At 41.2% G+C, this 23,652-nt stretch overlaps 1 protein-coding gene and 1 long non-coding RNA gene across 51 annotated transcripts in view; one reads left to right on the top strand and one right to left on the bottom strand.

Annotated features, from left to right (window-relative positions):
* Positions 1-23,652, top strand: part of LOC310838190 — a 582,108-nt gene that overhangs the window by 204,617 nt on the left and 353,839 nt on the right. The window lies entirely within an intron of this gene.
* MAGI1 (membrane associated guanylate kinase, WW and PDZ domain containing 1) overlaps positions 776-23,652 on the bottom strand; it is a 475,361-nt gene continuing 452,484 nt past the window's right edge. For 22 of the 50 annotated variants that reach the window (XM_083722572.1, XM_083722621.1, XM_083722583.1 and 19 more), the window contains 7 exons: positions 22,147-22,440; positions 16,780-16,983; positions 11,141-11,231; positions 10,938-10,998; positions 9,325-9,471; positions 8,527-8,665; positions 776-3,661 (listed from right to left, as the gene is read on the bottom strand). In XM_083722572.1, the coding sequence (XP_083578698.1) occupies positions 2,901-3,661; positions 8,527-8,665; positions 9,325-9,471; positions 10,938-10,998; positions 11,141-11,231; positions 16,780-16,983; positions 22,147-22,440 (1,697 nt within the window). In that variant the 3' untranslated portion in view covers positions 776-2,900. Of the gene's footprint in view, positions 3,662-5,521; positions 5,611-8,526; positions 8,666-9,324; positions 9,472-10,937; positions 10,999-11,140; positions 11,232-16,779; positions 16,984-22,146; positions 22,441-23,652 lie in introns of all 50 variants that reach the window. The other 28 variants (XM_083722580.1, XM_083722616.1, XM_083722575.1 and 25 more) reach the window with 4 other exon arrangements.

Genomic DNA, 23,652 nt, shown 5'->3' with positions numbered 1-23,652 from the left:
CATTTATCTTCCTTCCTCCATGTGAAAGAAAAGGAATAATCATTTGGACCCACTCTTAATATCCATCAGCATTTGAATGAGTCTTTGACCTTTTTATCAGTTTAGCTCATAGAATCATAAGAAAACTGTCACACAATTACTGCTTTGGCTCCTGTAGCCAACCCAATATATTTAAATGTGTGGTCGAATTCATTATTACACTCATGCCATGCTTTTTCTCCAAAGGGACTTAGATGTGGTCCTTCCCCAGGCAGGTTGCACTGCTTAGACCTCTTCGCTCCAGCAGTATAACTCCATCATATACTGGATGGGTCCAAGATCAACTGAGACGTTGCCCTGCTGATAAGGGATTCTAGTCAGAAAGTCACTGAAAGGCAAACCCAAGAAAGGAAAATGCACACAAGAGGAAACCTAGAAAGCTGCCTTTCACTGAGCGAGGCCATTGGTTCATTTAGCTCAGAACTGACTTCTGGCAGTTCTCCAAATTTTAAGACAGCCCTGGAGCCAGGAATGACCCTGGAAACTCTACTGTTGACCTATGGCCCTTACTCTTCTCCACTGGCTATTAAAGCTGTTGATTGATGTGATTTGGGAACACAACTGCACACTCAGCTGGTCTTCCACTGGTTCAGCCAAGACACCCACATACAAACCTATTTGTACCTCCTAAGAGAGTCTTGCATACCTCTTTTGGCAAGTACTATATAAAGAGAGCAGGGCAAACTTGGCCGAGTTGTACCGCAGACCTTCTTCATCTTACCACTACAGCCGTATGTTTACTTTGTATGGAAATCTTTATTTGATAATAAAAATAGCATTCACAGACTCTTTCCTTCTTAGTAGCTACATCATATACATTGTGTTTTATCCCAAGGAAAGAATTTTATACTGGGTAAAGTCCACATCTACTTATAACTAATGTCATGTATAAACCCGATTAAGTCAAATAAAGCTATGAACAATGTAGTATTTATATATGCATAGTGTTTTATAAAAAAGATTGGCCCACATACTGCTTTTCATCGACACAGAAGAGAGAGCATTATGACTATAGCACACTGCAAGAAATGAGGACTGAAGAACACAGACCGCACACAAGTGCCTAAGGGTCAAACAGGCAGCCCCCTCCCCCCCCAACCATGAGGAAAGATATGATATTCAAACCAACAAAAGCTTCAGTTACTTATACAGTCTCCTGTTTAAAACAGCTTTACATACCTGATTCAGTTTACATTAAAATATATCCTCATGAATCAATTTGTTCCTTTTTTTTTCCAGAAATATAAACACTTAGCACATTCCCCACAGCTAAATTTTGTCATAAAGTCTCTTTTATATAAGAAAAAAGGCAACAGTTTTTTTGTTTTGTTTTCAACAGGCTCTATTAATTACAATTTAAACTCTGTACACACAATGATTGGCCATCTCTTTTTTTCCTTTTTCTTTACAGTACCATGGCAACAACAGTGATAGACTTGTAATCCTTACTCATGTGTATGTGTGTGTGTGTAAAAGATGGTGAAACAGTATACATGTACACATCAATGCACTGTAAAAAAAAAAAAGCAGCAGTCTTTAAACCTTTAGTGGTCCAATGGTAATGGCAAACATTTTGGCTCAGCTAGGCAGTAATCCATTAATATCTCATATCAGTACTACAGCAGACTTACCACACAAACTTGCCATTAAAAAAAATAGAACCTTGTATTGGTTTCTCCCCATTCTTTACAGTCCAGAAATACAGCATATACTTGGTGTTAAAACCCCAAAGCCAAACTTTCCAGCCACTGCTTCTTTTAACAGTCCTCGACACATCACATTTCCTTTGCAAATGCACTTCTTTTGTCTCAAGTAAGTGTGGACCAGCAAATAGGAAAAACGAAACAAAACAAAAAACAGAATCCTAGAGAGGCAGCTCCATTTGGCAATAATAGTAATAAAAACATTTAGCCTGAACTGAAGGCATTAAAACCCAGTCTGTGAAAGGAGCGTTTGTTCCTCAAAATGCATCTTGACTCAGGAACCAAAACAAATATAAATTTCCCTTCAGAGTAGACAAATGATATCGTCCAGACTCCAGTTTCATCTGCCCAGTCGAAGAAGACTCACAGTGGTGCTGCCTTTGTGAAATATTCAGTGTCCAGATAGGGAAGAAAAAAAAGATGGTTGATCCCATGTGTGACACAATGGCTCCCAGTCCTTGGCCACCTTGCTTCCTTTTAAAGGAGACCCAAAAGTACATATTGTTCATGGAACACACTATAAATTCTTTTTAACATCTTGTGCTGTGTGGATTTGTATAAATATCCTTCATCCTAATAGTAGTCTCTTCAAATAGTTCTTAATTTTAGCAATACGTTCTTTATATGTAAAGGGGGGGACACACACTTCTACCACAGTAGTTCTCGGTTATTAATTATAAACCTACTCTTATGAGAACACTCTTCCTCCAACCCATCTTTTAGGAAATCCTACATAACGTCACTGCAGTGAATCGCAATGAGAGCAAATCAGTGTGGTTGGTCATAAAACCCTTAACCGTTGTTGGCTCACCCTCCAAATAACTAGGAAAGGGACAACAATGAAACAAAAAGTTATCAATGAAAGGTTTTATGCTCGTTATGGTTACTGATTATGGAAGAACACAACTTTCATAATCCTTCAAGACTAACATTTGGCGACATTTTTTTTTAATGAATACATTGGAAAATACTTTAATGTTGTCATAAACCAGGCACAAGACTTGCACAAACTCTCATGATTTAGATTTCATTGCACTGTTGCTGTTGGAGGCATTGGATGTGGGGAACTAAAATGGATTCCCAGCTTGCTACCTTCGCGCTCTTGGGAACTCTGAATGCTGGAAAGGCCGCAGTTGTATCTTGAGCTTGCAAAACCCACTAGATACTGAGGTCAGTACTGCATTCCTTATAGGGTCGCCGCCTTTGCTCAGGGGGGTGCCTGTTATTTTTATTAGTGTCGTATTTTAGAGCGCGCTCTTCCTTCTCCCTGAAACCCACTCTATCATCTCTATTCCTTTTGTCAGGAGACCTCTCTCTCCTCCGTTCTGGGGTCCTCTCCCTTCTCCTGTCAGTTGACTTTGCCCTCCTTTCAGGGGGGGAGCTCTCCCTCTTCCTGTCAGGTGACCTTCGTTGATCCATAAGCCTTTCGAGCGACCGCCTCCTTCTGCTTGGTGAGCCATCCCTCCTGTGGGCTGGTGACCTCTCCCTCCGTCTCTCTGGAGAAAAGTCTCTCCTTTTCTCATGTCTTTCCCTTCTCTCCAAAGTGTTGTCAGCACTCCTGGTCCCTTCCCTCCTCTTCTCGGGAGATTTCCGTTTTTGTCCATTGATCACCACCATCCTCTCCGGTTGCCGGTCTCTCCTGCCTTCCGGGCACCTGTCTTTTTTCCTGCCTGCTATGCTATTGCTGTTTTCAGAAGTTCCATTCCATGTGTGGTGCTCATTAGATTGTCTGCCAAACTCTCTGCTGCCTTTTGGGTCCTTAACATATATCCGCTTGTCTCCATGTTGTGATGATTTGTGAAGATCTGGTGGATAACTGGGCTCCAATGATGAGTGTTGTCGTCTGTCAGATGGCATGTTTTTCACTTCCGATACATTTTGTGAACCTGTGGCTGGACTGTTCCTGTCACTGCTGGGGTCTGAAAAAAAGACAACAAACATGTTTGGTATCGGCACCTTCGTCTTGAGAGTCTGACACCAGTCATTCATTCCTCAGGCTTCATTAGTGACAAAAACAAACAACTGTTAAGCAGTCAGTAGGAGACTAACTGATGCGTTCGTTAATTTCAGAGAAACCGCAAAGGCTGAGGGCTGGAGAAAAGCACTGCCATTTGTCCTGGCTGGGGCCATCTTAGGCCGGTCTCCTCTACATCAGGGAGAATTTTAAACTTTCTCAGGTTCAAATGAGAATATGTTTACATATTATGCCAAGTCGGACCATTGGTCCATCTAGTCAGTATTACCTACAATGACTGGCAGCTGTTCCCCAGGGTTTTAGACAGAAGTCTTTGTTTGCCCTATACAGTGGTACCTCAGGTTACAGACTCTGCTACCCCGGAAGTAGTACCTCGGGTTAAGAACTTTACATCAGGATGAGAACAGAAAGCGTACGACGGCAGCAGGAGGCCCCATTAGCTAAAGTGGTATCTCAGGTTAAGGCTGGTTTCAGGTTAAGAACGCACCTCCGGAACGAATTAAGTCTGTAACCAGAGGTACCACTGTATTTCCTGCTCTGCTTGGAGATGCTGGGTGTTCTGCAAGGTTTTACATGCCAAGGATGCACCTCACAACTGAGTTATGGCCCTTCCCTCCCCTAATTCCTTTAGAATTAATAAGCTTATATCCAATTAATATCTCCATATCCTTTTCCTTTCCTTTTTGCCACCTCCCCGCATTAAATGTCTGTTAAAGAAAAGGAGTGTCTTGCTTGTTTGAGGAAAAATTGGGAGGCAGGGAGGAAATGCTCTTCTTGGAAAGCTTAGTGTTTTATTCATATGGTTTTCTTTTAAGTGTACAAACATCTTGTTGAGTGATGTGCCTTGGAGATACAGATTTCAATGGCATAGCGTTTATACTATGACCCTTGCGTTCCTATTCTTGGAAACAGTAGGCATACAGCTTAACTCCAGTTTGTTTCAATATATCATGGAAGTGTGGTGGGAACAATTTTGGTTTTGCCACAATGACTCAACTTAAACACACACAATGAGAGGCAGCAAGGAGGATGGGGAATGGAGAAGGACAGGATCTCATCTTATTAAAGCAATGGAAAGCTGTTTAGATGTGCAGAATGGAGCTCGTAGGAATATTAAAATCTCCTTTGCAACAAACGTACATGATGTAAGCTCAATGACATTGTAATGGCAATATGAAAAGCAAAGAATTGGTGCTAGAGTGAATTTTAAAATTTGACACACCATTTGCAATGGATGGTTGTGAATTGTGTATTATAAAAATGTCAAACTATTGCAGTTAGGTTGCTTTGAGGGGTGTGTGTTATTTATATATACACATATGTCTTCTATAAGACAATTTTATATCAAGATACCCAACATGTGCCCAACAGGTGTTTTAGGAAAACTAAAATGACCAAATGCTTTAGAGTCCATGACTCTTCTTTCTCTCCTCCTGAATATTAAATAAACTTCTGAGATGTGAGCTCTTTTCTTGATCAACCAGCTTAGTTTTGGTTTTCTGCAGGCCATTATTTTGATGATTTCTAGATGGAAACCATGTTCAAGTTTCATCTTATCAGCTGGCTTTCAAATATATATATATATGGAGGACCACGTTCTTCTCTTCTATTGATGCCAACTTATTTTGGTATCTTGTGGTCCACAGTAGGAGACCGTGTTGCTCAGTGTACTTACAGTAATTCAAGGAACTGCAGGTTGCTCAGAATGAATTGCCGTATATACAGAAGTATAGCAAAGCGGAAAGCAATGTGAGAGAATTAGGCCACAGCACAGAAACACCTAGTATTGATTTTAGCTACAAACCGTAGTTTGATTATGGCCCATAAGGTAGAAGCAAGACTCCCCGAGCTTGTCATTTCTCATACATGCAGCGATATTAGGAGGTATCATCGCTGAGGAAGGAAGAGCCCGGCACCAAGAAAAGTAGGAGAAAGAGAAAGAGAAAAGTAGAATGTTTAGATACCCTATAATAAAGAGGAAAGAAGAAAAAAAAAATCTTCATTTGTTTTTATCTTAGAATAAAGAAAAGTTTATTTATTTTTTCCAAGTCCGGATCACCCAGATATAAGGCTGCAGAGATAGCAGTTGTTAAAGCGACATATTATAATTAAACATTTTAAAAAGGTGATTAGGTAACCCAGACAACTAAAGCATCCATTCTGAGAGAGAGAGAGAGAGAGAGAGAGAGGGAGAGAGAGAGAGGAAAAGAGGAAAGGAGAGAGAAAGACGGAGGAGAAAGAGACATAATTGGAAAGTGAGACAGAATGTTAGAGGAAAACCAGTTAACATTCAACGACAAAAAGAAGCCCACGAAAGATCACAACGTTAAAAATAAGTACAAAACTCATTACAAAAATATACAGCCTCGTTAGAGAAGCACGTTCCAATCAAGTCAGAAAAATATCGGAACCTAACATATTATTTTTTTGAAGCAACTTGTTAGTGACTGCAGCGAACTGTAGATGCCTTAAGCTCCCCAAATGTTACAAGCACATAGCAGCAGCAGCAGCAGCAGCAAAGCCCCTTGCTCAGAAATGGAATTGGTTACGTGATTAACATTTGTTACGTGCAGCCAAAAGACAAAGAAAATAAAAGAAGCTGCCCCACCCCATGCCCTGGTGTTAGGATTTTCATCCTCGGTGCAACAGACTTTCTTGAAGATGTGAAGCAATATTTTTTGCCCCCAGGTAAAAACAACAACCCAGGATATATTTACGATGCTTAACATATGATTTTACAGCCAAAAGAGCATAGGAAAAGACAGAGTAAGAAAGAACATTACACAACTTTAGTCCTGCTGAAAGATGGCTAACAGAGTGGTTTGTACAAGAGAATTGCAAACACAAAAGAGCTTCGATTCATTAAGTACTACAAATGGATTTAAATTTATAGAGTGGAATCGGCCAGGCTATTCGGGCCCCGTGTAATTTTGCGGGCAATTGAGTGCACGGTCTTGAGTGTGTCATAAATAAAAATAGATGATGAGCCTATGTTTGATACATTCGCACTGTTCCTTTTTTAAACAAATAATTAGCAATTGGAGTGTGGGGTGTTTAGTGGAGATATCAACACCAGCCCAGCTTGGGGAAAAGCACTCCAGTGTGTCCGCAAGCAGCCTTACAGCTTCCTCTGACATTCTCTCTCTGTGTGTAAGGGAAAAAATCCCATCCCAGCACTTGCGGCATTGCTACTTCACGCCAAAGCAGAGCCTGGCTGCCTCTGACAGAACAGTGGAAAGAACTCATTTATGTGTTGCCTTTAGGGAAGAATCTCACAAGTTGTTTTTTAAACCATGTTAACGTCAACATGTTAGCTTGACTTTTTGAGGTGATTGTGTTTCTAGACCTGGCCTTATAAACAGTTTGGGCCTAGATCTACGGGCCTAGAACAGCCTTCCTGGTGCCCTCCATGTGTCCTCCAGGCCAACCATCAGGGATGAAGGAAGTTCTAGTCTATGTCTGGGACGGCACAAGGCTGACAATGGCTGGCCTAGATTGTAACTCCTCACACCTCAAGTTCAACTTTTCAGGACAAGCTGGACTGACACCTGGACACACGCTCAACCATTCATAAGATCAGTTCAACTTGGTGCAAATTTACTCTAGAAAGCCCAGCTTGTGACCCTTTAAATGTGGAACGCTCCCATCCACATGTGGCCTTGTGCTAACCAACCAACCCCTCCATTCAGTTTGTGGAGAGAAAAAAGGACAATAAAGGGAGACTGGTTGGGACCATTGTAATTTCCCACACTGGGATAGAAGGAATATAATTTATTGATATATTATTATCCCAAATATGGGGAAGCATAAAGGACATCTCTGTTCATTTATGTGCTTATAACTCATAACTGGTTGGAAACCTGTTATATAGCTGGGGAAAACCCCACAATCCAGGGCATACCTTCAAATAATTATCTCAAATAAATAAGACAGCGTAACATTATATACAATATTAAGCCACCCAAAACCTCTACCTAGGGAACTCAAATACAGTGGTGGGAAAAGAGGGTCATTTAACATTGACCTTATTTATTTGTTTTTAAACCCTTGGCAAGAAAATTTTATGTGATCTCACCGGACATGACAAAACACTGAGAATGGCAAATTGAATTTGTTCATAGCTTACACAGTTGTGAACGAACAAACATTAAAGAAGGTGGCAGGAGAGGGGTCCAAGTGTGTGTGTATATTTATATTTATATATATATATATATATTGTATTGCATACTTTTAAAAAATAAATTTATAAATATTTACATAAATATAAGGGGACAGTAAAAGCCCAGACACCATCTTGGAATTCATGCCTACAGTTACAGACAACAGCCAAGGACAAAAGCCAAACAAAGGCTACAGCTTCAGAAGTATAATACAGGATTCCCATTTCTGCATTGATCAGAAGACGAGAGAAACAATTCATCCGCTGAGAAAGAGTTTGGCACAGTTCAATAAACATTCCTTGTTTGGTCGGACAGGATAGTAGGGTTTTTGTTTTTGTCTCTCTGGGTTTTTTTTTTTGCCCTCTCTGATCACCAAAAAAATACTGCTTTGAAGATGATCTTGCCTGTACACTGTGCCCCCACAAAAGTCCATAGTAGCAAGCAAAGGATGAAAATGTGTAGAGAAAATTCAGCACAAGTGAGGCAGTTAAGCCACTTGTTGCCAAGGTTGGTAAGACACTGGTGGAAAAAAAAGAGAAAGAGAGAGGGGTGGGGGACAGAAAAGAATCCCCGCTTCAGATCTTGAGACATATCATTCATGGTGTGATGCCAGGAGGAAGAAAAGGAATGTTTTCATAGTTTGACCCACCATATTCTGGTACAGAGCCATCTCCACGTTTGAGAAACAGGCGAACTTTGCGGCCACCATTTTTAATTAGTTCTATGGCTCGGGCGTGCTTCATGTTTTTTGTGGTTTCTCCATTGATCTCCAGGATTTCATCACCGATCTGCCATAACAAAATAATCCATGATTAAAGAAAAATGCTGGAAGAACATGAATTTGGGCAATGTACAATGCCCTTGTTCTGTTAGCACAATTATTTATAATGATGATGATGATTTATTTATATCTCACCCAGCCACTCTGGGCAGCTTCCAACAAATCAAAACACCCAACACAGTTAAACACCAAACATCAAAGACTTCCCTATACAGGGCTGTCTTCTAAAGGTCAGATAATTGTTTATTTCCTTAGCACAACTGAATACAACTGCTTGCACAACTGAACTCTTCCCTTCTTTTCCTTCCACATGCGCCCTCCACCCTCCCCAAATCTGCCCCAGAAGGTTGAGGGGACAGAAACCAAAAGCACTGCTTTCACTATACATACTAGTACTGCTCAAACAAATGATAGTTTGCAGGGAACTGTATGACACAGCATTCCTGCATTGTCCATTCTGTAACGGGCAACACATGAAGCTTATCTCAGGGCCCTAAAAATCACTGTACCTAGAGACCATCCTCTTTCCCCATGCCCACACCTCCCCCAAACAGAGCAAGAGAAAGAGCAGGGAGCTGGGGGTAGAGATTCTGGTTCTCAACAGACTTTTCTTAGATCTAGTGAAAAGGGGAGCTCATGGAAAATGTTTTCTTTTTACAGACATACCCTCATTTTCCCGCATCTCTCAGCAGGACCGTCCTCCGCTAACCGCAGCACATAGAGATCCATGTTATATTCTCGGCCCCCTCGAAGGCTAAAGCCAAACCCTTTGGCTCCTCTTTCAAGCTCAACTGTGTAAAAATCCTGGTCCGGCTAGAAGGGAAGTAATAAGAAGCAGTTTGCGACCAATTTGAAAGAGATTACAATTATCATTACTTTTAAGTTAATACGAAAAGTGCATCAAATCAGGCTTGTTTTCAGAAGAAATCTATCTGCTCTTAAAGACCCAATTTAGGATCCCAAATTAAGAGCAGACAACAGTGACCTTTCTTTGTTAATCTCATTCTGTATACAGAATTGAAGTTAACTACATAGTCATTACAGTGGTATCTTGGTTTAAGAACAGCTTAGTTTATGAACAACTTGGATTAAGAATGCTGCAAACCCAGAGCAGGTGTTTTGGTTTGTGAACTTTGCTTTGGAAACAGAACATGTTGAGTGTGTTCCATTTGTAAATTGAGTCCCCCGCTGCTATGGGAAGGCACACCTTGGTTTAAGAATGCTTTGGTTTAAGAACGAACTTCCGGAATGGATTAAGTTCGTAAACCAAGGTACCACTGTACTAATAATTGCTAGGAAGTCTCCTATGTGATCCTTAGGCATACTGCTGGTACATCATATATCCTGTTTTCTAATTATTATTGTTTTATATACAGTGGTACCTCGGGTTACATACGCTTCAGGTTACAGACTCCGCTAACCCAGAAATAGTACCTCGGGTTAAGAACTTTGCTTCAGGATGAGAACAGAAATGTGCTCCGGTAGCGCAGTGGGAGGCGCCATTAGCTAAAGTGGTGCTTCAGGTTAAGAACAGTTTCAGGTTAAGAACGGACCTCCAGAATGAATTAAGTACATAACCAGAGGTACCACTGTATTGAGGAATGCATTGCTAAGAAAGATACAAAAATGTCTTCCGCCTTTATCCTTTCCATATCGTAAACTAGCACTCAAGAGGGAAGAATTGCAGCAGTTTCTATGGCAATTGTCAGCAGAAGAGATAACAGATATGTGAGGCCATAATAGTCAATGAAACAGGCACAAAACCACCTATGGAAGGGATGACCGGGGAGCTACTTCTACTTCTAGGGATCTTTTACGACGCTGAGTTTTTACCTTCTAAATGTAGGCCTGGAACACAACTTATCACCATGGTGAACCTGAAGCAGTCTTGCAAACACACCATGAATAGTATCATCACAGAATATTCACCACCCTTCTCATCAGTCATGTGTAAGCTTTGTCTGCTACAAACACATCTCTACTACAAATATGGTTGGGGCACCATTAGTGCACTTGAGTACATTAATTAGTGATTTATATTTTTCAGATAAGCTAGACGGAGGAAGGACGTAGGGCGGAGATGTGGAAGCAGTGTGGCCTTCTGGATGTTGCTGCTGTACAACTCTCTCTAACCCTCTAGCTGTGATGGGAGTGGGAGTTGAACAACTTCTAGAAGGCCACTGGTTCCCCAGTCCTGAAGTAGGGCCTTCGCAATACAGATTTCCTGCAGGCATGCAAGGGACAGCATAAAAGACGCAAATTGGATAAGGACGCCTTACCTGTGAGGCTGTGGGTGGTTTGAAATCGAATTGGGACTCTTGCTTTGGTTTTGTGTTGTTCCTGTTCAAATTGATAAGGAATGTGGAGGTGGGGAGTAGAGAGGGAGAGAGAACAGCGTCAGTGTTATGGTTAGGAAGATGCATGGGAAGTAAAAGGGGAAAGAGAAGATCAACACACTTTCAGAAATGAACATTAGGCTGACCTGGTCTCCTGCGGCATTTGTTGAGGAGTATGTGTGGTTGTAATTGTAGCAATTTTTTCTGCATTGGTCAATAAGGTTGCATTGGAGGATTCTGCAAAATAAAACAATGCCCTTTGTAAGGCAGGCTATTCTTGTGATAACGATTCACGCACAGCTTTCCTTTGCCAAAGTAACCCAAAGTCATCAAATGCATTTTTAAACAACACGCTGCCCAACAAAGATTTGTGCCAGCTCACATAATCCAGTAACAGACAGTGAATTATATGAGTGGTTGCCCACTGAGTATTTATTTAACACCACACTGGTTAACAGATTGCCTACGAAGCCTTAATATATTAGTAAGGTGGGAGGGGACTAGTGTATCTAGAAAAATAGTCGTGGAATTTCCCCTTCTTCCATCATGGCAGTGAACACATAATTGCATACAACATCAATTTTAGTTGTATGTCTAGGTTTTTATCCTTGTTGTTTAGGGCTTTTTATGCTTTGTGATCCTGATATCTTTAATTTTCAATTTGTCTCACAAGACATTTTAGACCTCATGGTTGCAAGCACACGAGTGGGTTGGAGAGGCTGTCATTCTGGCACATCCAAAGACATTTCTTTGTCACTTTTTGACTCACTCTCACCATTTGACTCCCGATTTAAACAGAAACACTGAGCAATATCAGCATGTTTAGCTTTCTGTTGACTTGATGATACAGCTGGTAAAAGGGATTTGTTACACTTCATAATGTTTAAGAGCTGTTTTTCAAAAACAAAAAAGCTGCTTCTATGAAGGGTCGAGACAAATGCTCCCTAATTTCAACATTCACTTTCAAAAGCAGCATTCACATGCACACAGCCAAGTTGTTGAAAAAATAATTTGCTGAACACTCACACAGTTTCAGTATTGTTTGGCAGCCTTTTCTCAACATCACTGCCCTTCTTTTTTTCTTTGCCCTCCCTGTCCTTGCTCCCTTATGGTATATTTTAGGGAAGTGTTTATTCAAATACATAAACTATAAAAAATAACAGTCAACAATCACTTAATCCAATTGGCTTTGGTGACCTATGTGATTTTGTCCTTGACATCATCTTGTCTGGTGTATTATTATGTTGTCTTTGATAAAATCACACAGGTGACTGTAGCCAAACTGATTAAGGCAAGGGATGCCATGAACAATGATAGTAAAGAATGAGAAAATGTGTTTTGTTCTTCAGTTCTAAAGCAGGGGGTGCTGTTGGCCAACCCTTCAAGGGCATGACCAATGTCTTTGCATGTGTGAGTGCTCCTACAGCCATGCAGCCACACAAAAACACACATAGAGACATGCCTGCCTGTTCTTCCACTGGTCTTTGGGGAAGGATTTTCTTTCCCATAACAGCACTGAGCTAGGAGGAGAACTTGAGAAACAGGAAGGAGCACTAAGACACCAGGAAGCAGAACTAAGACCTCATCGCAATGGTAGCATGCAAGAGAGAGAAGAGGGGCCTTTGAAAGAGGAAGAGGTTCAGCCAGTTTTTACAGAGGCTGGCAGACTACGCCAAGCAGCTTGTTACGGAGTACATGATCTGAAATGCCAGGATCGTTCTTCACTTCATGACTGCAACATCACTGGCATGCAGGAATAGATGAGAAAATCAGAAATGCAGAATCTTATGGCACCTCAAGCACACTGCTTTTTAATGAGTCTATTCACTAGCTGCCAGCCATCAGCTAAAGAAATCAAGTGAATTATATGGTTGACTCAACCAGCCCTTAGTAAACTTGCAGGTATTTTTTATATGTTAGTGATGGAATGTTTTTGCAACAATTCTTTTTCCGGCTGTTTGGGAGCCAGCAGCCATTTTGTGTTAGGCCACACCCATGGTAGAAGTCATTTGGTGGCTGTTGCCCTACAACATCCAAGCAATTCAGGCCCTCAACAACTGAACTGGTTTGGGTGAACACACAAAGGTTTCCAGCGTTAGTTCTATTCAGAGATGGTTTATTGAAATAATGGGCATGACTAACTTTGGCCCTTTAATTCCACTGGGTCTACTCTGAGTATAACTTAGTTGGATATGAACCAGTTTAAGAGAGCATCTTAGCAGCCCCATGATATACAATCAATTTCAAAATGTAGCGAGTCCAAGTTTCTTAAAAATTTCATGAATATTTCAGAATAAGGATAATATTTGCCTCAAATGAAAACAAATCCTTGTTTTCTCTACTGTTTCCAGACTTGAAAACAGAAAGTATATTGAACCTGCTACAATGCAGGTCTGACTGGCAAAAGTCCAGACTGGCAGCTCTGACTATTTTGTTAATGTATAGTAAAATGGTACATTTGCTGAATAGTCTCAGAAAATAGTAAGGGTTGTATCCACCGACAGTCCTACTCCAGAGTAGATCCACTGAGGTTAACAGGCATTACCAAATTGTGGTCTTTAATTTCAAGGGATCTACTCTAAGATCTTAGTTGGATGCAACCCTAAGTCTGCTGAATTCTTTAGAGAACTGAATCTATATGGTAAAAACTGCATCACTCAATCTTTGAGACAACTTATTGACTTCTGGCATAGCGTAATAAAATCATTTGAAATACAGAGGTTAATTTTCCCCCTGATTTCTTCAGAAGTCTAAGATACAAACTGTCAAATCTCTGATTAATCAAGGTCTCTACAACTTGTAAGGATATTAATAGGACAGGTGCCAGCAGTTCTGACACAAAGGGTGGACTCCCTTTGGAAGAAACAACAGGGTAAAAATGTAACAAATAAACTATGTATGCTTCTGAATTACATTTTGTTTTTTGTTTTTGTTTTAAATAATATTTATTACTTTTCCAACAATTTAAACACTACATCATTTTGTATCATTACACCAAAGGGCAAGCGGACATTTGTGCCTATTCCAGCAAAAGAAAAAAAAAGTAATTTATTAAGTTCTTTCCTCCTTACTGCATTGCTAATAATTTGTTTTATTGTTTTACCATTTTGGGATTGTATTTTGGGCTTCTTAATAAGTTTGCAAATCACTTGTGAGAACAGAGTTGTGTATATGGGTGGTGCATAAATGAAGCAAAGTAAATAAATCCAACGTTTGTGGAGATATAGTTTATTTGAAATGTTTATACCCTACCTATCAAACTTATAAAGTTCAAATCTCAGAAGCAATCCGAGATTTCAAGTCTGTGAAAATGCTGCCCTTTCAGCAATTGTTCATGGGGGCTTTTGAAAAGAGGGGTGACATGTCTGTTTCATGACCCCCCATCACATAGACAAAGTCATTTCAGAGAAAACATGGAAGAACTCTAAAAGGCCCTTGCTTCATGCCCCAAATATGACACCATACATTTAAGAATATATGGCACAGCGCTACTTTCAAGTTCCTCCATGTTATCTATCTGCCTTTTCTTGGAATCCATGACAGGGATAATTGTATTCAAGGGTCTAAATATGTTTCATAGGGATATACATGGATTTCGAAGCTTATAAAGAAGTCATATAACAGAATCTTTCTTTCTTTTTTTCTTTCTTTCTTAGAATTCCATGGGCAGTTTACAACAAAAGTAGAAGTGTGTCAGTTTAATCACTCTGCAGCACTTAAAAGCAGAGTTGGAGAAAGGTGACCATACAAATTCTCCTTCCCACCAACACCATCCCGTTGAGATCAATGGACACCCAAATTATGGTACTTTTCTCTGTAGCATCTATTCTGAAATAAATGGCATATGTTAACTTTTATGGGCCTCTGAGAATCTGGAATATGTAAGCACACTCCAAAATAAGAACGCATCTAACGAAACAGTATCTTAAGATATGATGAAGCAACTTGCTGAATAAATATACTACCCTACTAACTCAAGACAATGTAACTTTCTGTCCTGTGCTCTGTCCGTAAGACTACAAATCCTCAATCTGGTTCTATCTTCTGAAGCTAAAAAGCAAGCACTCTCGTGACTACAGAAAAGCTTTTAGAGTGATCTAAAGAGAAGAAACAAAGCTTCTTTTCAACAGGCGCTTATCCCTTTTGCTTCCTAACCTTCCTTTGCAACACATAAAACTTCCGGATTACAAATAGCGAAAGGCAGAGAATGAGAGCCAGCTATCCTCGTGTTGCACGCGCAGCCATCCCTTAAGACAAAAGCAGATTCGAAACATGCAGGATGTACATTAGATTTAGTGATGGTATTTTAAGACTGCAAACAGAAGGGAAAGGGGTATCAGTGATTCTCCAGAAAGAGTGTGTGTGATTCATGGCTTCTCCATGGAATAAGGGACCAGAAGAATCACATCTAGTGCTTTCCCAGATGATTCTGAGCATGTTGTAGAAAGAGTACCGTTTATTCCAACCACATTCCTAATGGATCGTAGTCTCAAAGTCAATACAGTGTTGTGCTTCCAGCACAAAGATGTCACACCCCTGTAACAATCCAAGAACTGCTTCAGAATTTACTTATTCTGCTTCTTAGGAGTCAAGTTAACAAAGAATAAAAGAAGTAAGGAGGAGAAATGGTGAGACTTGAATATATGGATTGTAGTCAGTAGGCAAGTAGATGGAAAGGAAACAGTGGTCATGAATGAAGGTTCACCGAACTGCAAAGGACCAAATTGTCCTGGATCAAAAATATAAGCTTCCTCTCTCATGTCTGAGCTGGGTCCTGCTCCATGTACTCCCTATATGTAGCTTTTTGCCTTCAGTTGAACTATCAAGCAACCATGAGGACTAAGAAGGGTTTTGGTTTTTTAAAAGTAAAGTTGAGATTTCCAGGGCATGTAATGCTGTACCAGCTTCTGTGGGTTGGCAAAATGCTTTAGAGTTATTACCACAAGTTAACACATCCAAATGGTTAGAGCTGTTCTTTAGGAGATGCTTCTAAATCATGCTCCACAAGTTTCAAATGCCCCCGATTTCTGATAATCACCCCAAAATATTCCTAATGCTTAAATGGCCTTGCTGAGATGGAAGGAAGATCCCCAGTGGTTCATATCTCCAACTATGCACAGTAAATTGACACTGAGCATGCTTTTGGAGTGGCTATTTGGAACGCATCTGATCACTTAATGCCAAAATGCACATCATTGGCACTGCGAAAGCACCGAGATGTCTTGTAGATCCTCTACACCAGGGCTTCTCAAACTTGGGTCACCAGCTGTTTTTGGACTACAGTTCCCATCATTCCCTGACCACTGTTCCTGCCAGCTAGGGATGATGGGAGTTGTAGTCCAAAAGTAGCTGCAGACCCAAGTTTGGGAAGCCACCAATGGGAGAGAAAGAAATGGACAATGAGTGTGAGGGAAAAGTTTTGTCCCAGCTAGGAATTAGAACTGTAAAATGCCCTTCCATTCAACTAGAAAATTTCCATACACTACTCAGCTCCCACATAAAAAAAGACACAATGTTGTGGGAGCAAAGTCTACTCCTCACTCCCCCCCCCCCAAAAAAAACCCCACCTGCCTATTGCAGCATTTCTACAGAAGGAAAATAAATAAATAACAGTACAGCACAAGTTTCTCTCAGAATATGCCCAGGGCTTTAGAATTGCTCGGACCACAATCTCCTAAGTCGGTGTAGGTCAAAGCAACTCAAAAGCCCATAAAAAAGCAATGACCAACTATGATGGGAAGTGGAAAGGGTGGGTAGAGAAAAATTAAGAGAATATATACTTTACCATCCCCTGGGATAATGCGCAGAGTAACCATATTTCCCGCTTCTTTAATTAGGTTGACGATGTCCGAATGTGATTTGTTGGTGATGGAGCATCCGTTAACAGCCAGTATCCGGTCCCCCACTTTCAGCTTCCCACAGCGGTCTGCTGGGCTCCCCTCAATAATTCGACCTATTTTGTGAGGCATGGCCACACATGCATTGCCCGCTTTTGTATTGATATTGAGATATATATATATATTTTGTGTGCGTGTGCATGTTTTTTTGGTTTTTGTTTAACAAATCGTTTACATACGTTGGGAACGTGGTGAAGGGGGAAAGGAGAAAAAGGGTTGAAAAGGGAAAGAGAAGGTTAAGGGTTAATTAATTAATGCATCAAGCAAAAGTTATTAAAGGATAGCTTTGCTGCCAGTGCTCAAAACATTGGCAATTGGCTCTGGGAGTGCAAAGTAAGCCTCACAAAACTGCATTTCCTACATCTTGCTCAGTAATCCCCACTCCCTACCCCCCCCAAAAAAACACAAAAAATTCTCTCCCATTAACATGGTTGAGAATGGCACAGTTTCTTCAGATGAGCTGTGGTCCCCAAAATAAAATCACAGAGGATTTTAGTTGCAAACGTCAAGGTTTGCTGCTGTATGGAAATGCAACTCTCTATTGTTTTCCTAAGCTTGTAATATCTTATCATCATCATCTCAGTGAGTGCCTGCTAAAGCTTCTGCCAATGTTTTGTTCTTTCTCCATTTTGAAAGACAATCATTCTATGTCTACCAAGGAATAAGGAAGTTTTGTTTGATTATTATTTTTAAAAACTCATAGGAATCAGCAATATAAAATAAACACAGCATGGATAAAAGCAGAAGGGAACTGGGTGTTGTTTTCCCCTCCTATCTGAGGGAACTATCTGAGGCAAGGAGCAGAGCTACTACAGAAGGGACAGGAGGACTGGAATATATGGGGCGGCATTCAGTCACAGCCTCCCATCAGCGCAAAGGTTTCCACTTGCGCAGTGGGACTTTCCCCACTCCCTCTCCTGCGTGCACACTGCACCCTCCCCAAATCTGCTCCAGAGGGTTGGGGGGAGCCCCTAAAACAGATTTAAGGGGCATGCAGGGGAAAGGAGAGGGGAGGAGCACTTCGTTGCAAAAGCAGAAATCTGTGTCAAAGGAATGAGAGACTTAGCGCTATGATGAATTCCACCCACGGCCTTCCAAAGCCACTCGCCTCCAAACCATTTGATAACTCTTCCCCTTTTGCAATCTTGGTAAAAAGTGGGTGGGAAATCCCCAAACCCGACCACAACAGCTCTTGACTGCAAGCCAAAAAACTAAATGCATTTATTTGTTTTAGGGTCAGCCCCACTGGTTTCCGTGGAACTCATTTCCAGGTGTTTGTGCTTAGAATTAGGTGTGGGAACTGTGGCATAACCAAGTGTTGCTGGGTTCCATATCCATCATCACTGTCAACGGGCCACAAGGACTGGTTGTTGATGGGAGCTGGAAGTGCCATCAGATCTGGAGGCTTACAAGTTCCCCATCCCTGGTATTGGAGAGCGCAAGAGAAAACAAGCAAGTGATCTGGGATGAATGCATTTTATTTCCTTTCACCACCTAACACATATTGTGAATTCTAACAGGTGAATTCTTATTTCTTTGCTGCAGCAGAATATGAACACTTTAAGGGTTGAGTGCTGGCTACTTGTTCCTTTTACTCCAGTGATGGCAAACCTGGCCCTCCAGCTGTTTTGGGACTACAATTCCCATCATCTCTGACCACTGTTCCTGTTAGCTAGGGAATGATGGGAGTTGTAGGGCTGGAGGGGCAAGTTTGGCTATCACTGCTTAACTAGAACCTTTACTAGAATTTAACCAGAAGGGATCAGCTGTCAGGAAATACTGTGCAGCATGTGATTAACTTTACAAAATCACTGGGGATGATTCAGCCTAAATCAAGGCATATTCCAAAGGTAGTATTAACTGACCTACCCTGAAATCCACGAACAATAAAGTTTCTCAATTTTCCCCACTGTTCCATTCACCCTCACAACGCTATTAGGTCATGCTGTTGCATTTCCACCCCTCTTCTCTCTCTATTGTAGCTCCATTTTAACTGAAGGTGGAGAAACAGTGAAAAGCTCAAGGTTTCCCAGTGGGGCGATGGCTGAAGTGTGATTTGGGCCACTGCCTCCTGTTTTCAATATGCTACTCACTGTTAATGCTACTCATAACACACCATGTTGTGTTATGAGGGGGTAACAAAAGTTGTGGCAAACGGGAGACTGAAAACGGTTAAAATGGGAGCAATGTGTGTCAAGATGTTTGCTAAAAGTACTTAAAATGTGACTTTAAAGTCAAAATCTGCTGTCTTGACACTGCTTAGCTTTCACAACACTTCCTTTCCACATTTGTGTATACCTCTCAAAAGTTGCACAAGGCAGATATAGAGACTAGCATTTAGTAAGTGGGTGCAGTTGAATGTGGTCATATCCATCACACCTATGTAATTTTTTCCAAGTGGCTGGAAATAATATTCATTCATCCAAAGATATGCTTGCACTGCATTTTTATTAGTAGTTTGAAACACATGTTTGTGCTGTGCTTTATCAAAAAGATCACAATGAAGGATGAGTTAAAATGGCAACATGAGGAAAAGCCTACTCACTAACAGAAGGCAGTATAACTGATGATAATTGGTCGTTATATAATTTACATTGGTGTGTATCACCCACTCCTGGCTTTGTCACATGAGAGTAACTTTAACTGGCTAATTCCTTAACACACCCAGACAACTAAATGAATACAATTTTGAAGTAGCTCAGCCCATCTCAGCAGACTACCTCTGTGAGATCGGAATAACGATACAAAGAACCCCTATGGGAATGAGTCACACACTTTGTAGCTAAGGGCAAGCATCTCATGCAAAATATCGTGGAGAAGTGTTTTCTGGGTAGCAGAAGGGGGGGAGTCAAGTCAAGACATAAATTTGCTTCCACATTGCTCATATTTCTAGCCACGAAAATTTATCTTTTCACAAATGAACACATTCATCATTCTTATTCTGGCTGATCTGGGCAAGCAGAGGCTTTGGAATACTCTTATTTAAGAGACCACTCCAATACATTTCACAACAGTTAATTAAGTTTTAGAGTAAAAGAAAAATACATATATATATGTGGAATGGGTGCTCATGTGCTACACCATCACAAGGAAGGACTGTCTCCTTATGTTAGCCCCCTGCACCTCAGAGTTACTACCAATTTGGTGTGTCTTGACTGGTTCCGTAACTGTACTTGCTTCATCATCTCATCTGCAATGATGGTTTCTTAATAGCCATCACAGATGGTCAGAGAGGCCCTTTCAAAACTGAATGGCTATCCCATGCAATTCCAAATGTGCTTTTCTCTCCTCTGGGGACAGAAGAACTCTTATCTCTCGGAATTTGCAAAGGACCATTTAGCACAAGTGGTTCAGGAACCCCTGTTGTCATAATTAACAGCAGTGCATGTTATATGTTGCAGGCAGGATTACAAAATATTGCCGGGTAAGCAATGCAACGAAGCACACCATATTTTAAAGTCTATTATAGTAAGTTTTAGGTTTAGACAAGTTAGAGTTGGATAACGGAAGAAATGAAGCCCTTCCCTAACCCAACATTGAGATTGATTTGAATAGACTCTGCTGTAATATCTAGATTCAGGTATAAAAACAGTGGAAAAAAGAAGCTCTCCTATTTCTTTTTATGTCTGGGGGGTTCCTTTCAAGAACCTCCAGTTCCATCCCCGTGCCACATTTATTTATGGGGCAGCTAATTACCATTGATGGATGCTTGAGTTAATTTAGATTATGCTTTCTCTGGTGCCTGGAGAAACAAAACCTGAATGGAAAGGACTTGCTATGTGTGTGTCACATCTACGGTCCTCAGCTGAATGTTGAAGAGACACGTAAGACACGGCCACAGACAAAGTACATTGGCACAAGCATCCCACTTGTTGGCATCAAGTTCAAAAACATGCCTTACCCCCAGGCACGGGCACCATGCAGGGCAGCCTGCACATGCCAGCACAGAACCCACAGGGGATCCAGACTGCAAGAATACATACAATGTACACACATATGCTGGTGTGTGGGTGAAGCACTTCTGAAATGTGATGCTGGCCACATGGAGTGCTTATAGTGGTAAATGTTAAACTGAGACTCACTGGAACAGCAGGAGCCATTCCTTATCTGGAATGCCTATTGGCTGCCAGAGCTTGAAATAAATGGCATTTCCCAAACTCACAGGGTGGCCATAATGCGAGAGACAGCGGAGATACTGAGAAGGGGCCGTAAAAGTATCACAAACAAAATTTAAGTCTAGCATTACCTTCAGTGATTTCACAGGCCCCACTAAATGTCTGCATGTTTCACTTAATGGGAACTTGGGAGTGCATCCCGAAGAACAGTTAAATTAATATTTTAACAAAATATTTTTTTATGTATATAAATGTGAAAGGGCCATTTTTTATTTTTTTAAAAAACCCAGAGTTATTCACAAGTACGTATATAGAATAAAGCACCGTTTGTTCCCAGGGATAGCCATCTGTCAGAGAGGGCACTTGTGTTAAACTCAGGCCTACAGGTTTGTCGCTGGAGAAGAGTTCAGTGAGTGACAACCTCTTCTACTACTGTCATTACTCAAGAGTTCAAAATGTCAGTCTGCTTTCCAAAAAACAAAAACAGCCCCTCTCCTCTAATACAGCTTTGAACAAGACCCTGGAGGGAAACAACTCCCAAAGCTTGACTTTCCAATTAAACATATTAATTAAATAGAATAGGGAGTACATTCATGTACTGCAATTACTGTTTGGTAGCTGTAATTATTATTCTCACTGTACAGAGGCAACTCAGGCTCTTTTCACATTGTTGCCTCAGTGTTGGTCATAAATAAGTCGAGTTTTACTCGTGAGATACAATACCATGGGTGAAATGAAGAAGACCTCACCCAGGTCATTAATGCTTATAGCGAAAGAGTTGCTGCATTCAGCTGCCTCGATACAGGACAATGCAAGACAAAACTCCCCATCAAAATGGGACCCACTATGCCAGGCTTTCTCAACCTCGGCCCTCCAGATGTTTTGAAACTACAATTCCCATCATCCCTGACCACTGGTCCTGCTAGCTAGGGATCATGGGAGTTGAAGGCCAAAAATATCTGGAGGGCAGAGGTTGAGGAAGCCTGCACTATGCAATGGGATGTGCAAATCAACGGTGTGCCAAGCTGGTTTATGTACCTCGGAAACGTAGAGGTGCTTATGAGTGCAGGTAAAAGAGCCCCAGCCACCAAGGAAACAGATTAAAGAGCCAAAGCAATTCTAAGCATGTTCTGCACTTACCAAACGTCGTTCCAGCTTCTGGCCGGCTAACGGAAGACACGATGACAAAGCCAAAGCCTTCATTCTCTCCGCGGCGTATTTCCACATCATAGGGCTGCACCACAGTGCTGACCACACCGCTGCCCCCGCCTCCTCCGCTGCCGATTCCGCTGGTGCTGCCGCTGCCGGAACTGACGGTGTTGAGCGAGTTCTGGCTCCCCTGCGGAGTGCGCTTCTCCTCTGTCAGAGAAGCAGGCTGGTTGCTGCTGTGGTGAGATGAGGCTGGGGAGGGGACCTCGTTCTCTGCTTTCGGAACTGTTTTGGAAAGAAGCAATCATCTCTCAACACCAAGAGATAACTGAACGAGGTGCTGAATTTCTGATTATGTGAGGGAAATATCAAGGTCTACATACTACAGTTGTACCTGCGCTTACGTATTCCTCCGGTTACATAAACTTTGGGTTACGTAAGTGGCAAACCCAGAAGTATATTTCCGGGTTTTTGTCGCGCGTGCATGGCCCAAAACGGTCTCTCTGGTTGCGAAAACCTCGGGATTTGGCCGGATCTCCGGAACGGATCCCATCCGCAACCTGAGGTACCACTGTATAAGACTATCTTAGGGAGTGTTTTCTTCCATGTATTCCTCCCCAACAATCCCTGAAGTCATCTGAGGCTTCCTTGAAATATGCCCCTTCTTTGTGCTGTTCTGTCAGCTGGGGCTTGGAGCACAGTCTGTTCAGAAGTGACGACCCACCTTATGAAATACTCTTTGTCTAGAGAGAGGGGGGGCATTCTGTCAACTCCTTTCACTCACTGATAGCATGAAGACCTATTTATTCAGGAAAGAAAATATTTAACTGGGGATTTAGTTTTTTCTGGTGGTGGATTTCATGGTGGATTAACACTGGGTTATCACACTTTTACTTGGGGACTTTTCATGCCAATTTCTTGTTTCTGTTTTGTTTTCACGCATTTTATTTATGGTATTTTACCTTGATTATTATTATTATTTTGTAAAGTCACTTCAAATAATTATGTACAGAAAAGCAACCACCACTAGTACTAAACATGGCCACATCAGAAAGAAAAGGCACACTATAGCCAAATTGTATGCCAGGTTTTTTTTCTTCATGGAGGCATACTGCGCAGAAATTCATGAGAGGTATGTTAAAAATCAAAAGGCAAATTTCCTTCAAATAGATTTTGCGGGAAATATATGCAGGCATGAGACTGGAAGCCTGCTTGTCCCTGCTAATGAATCTTTCCTGCACAAAATCATGCAGTGGGGTTTGTATTCTGCCTTAACTTTATTTCCATGGCTATCCCTCCATTATTATTTTTATGCAGAGGAAATGTATCAACACTGACTCTGAATATGATAAAATATAGTTTTCTATAGGTCCAAAGGCAAAATTAAGAGAATGTCATTGGGGAAATAATAATAGTAGTAGTAGTAGTAGTAGTAGTAGTAGTAGTAGTAGTAATATATTTACACACTGCCCATCTTAATCATCCTCCCAAATCCAG

The sequence above is a fragment of the Podarcis gaigeae genome (assembly GCF_964106915.1).
Source record: "Podarcis gaigeae genome assembly, chromosome: 2".
NCBI lineage: Eukaryota > Metazoa > Chordata > Lepidosauria > Squamata > Lacertidae > Podarcis > Podarcis gaigeae.
The sequence above is the reverse complement of the archived record's forward strand: the minus strand, read 5'-3'. Positions and strand labels throughout refer to the sequence as shown.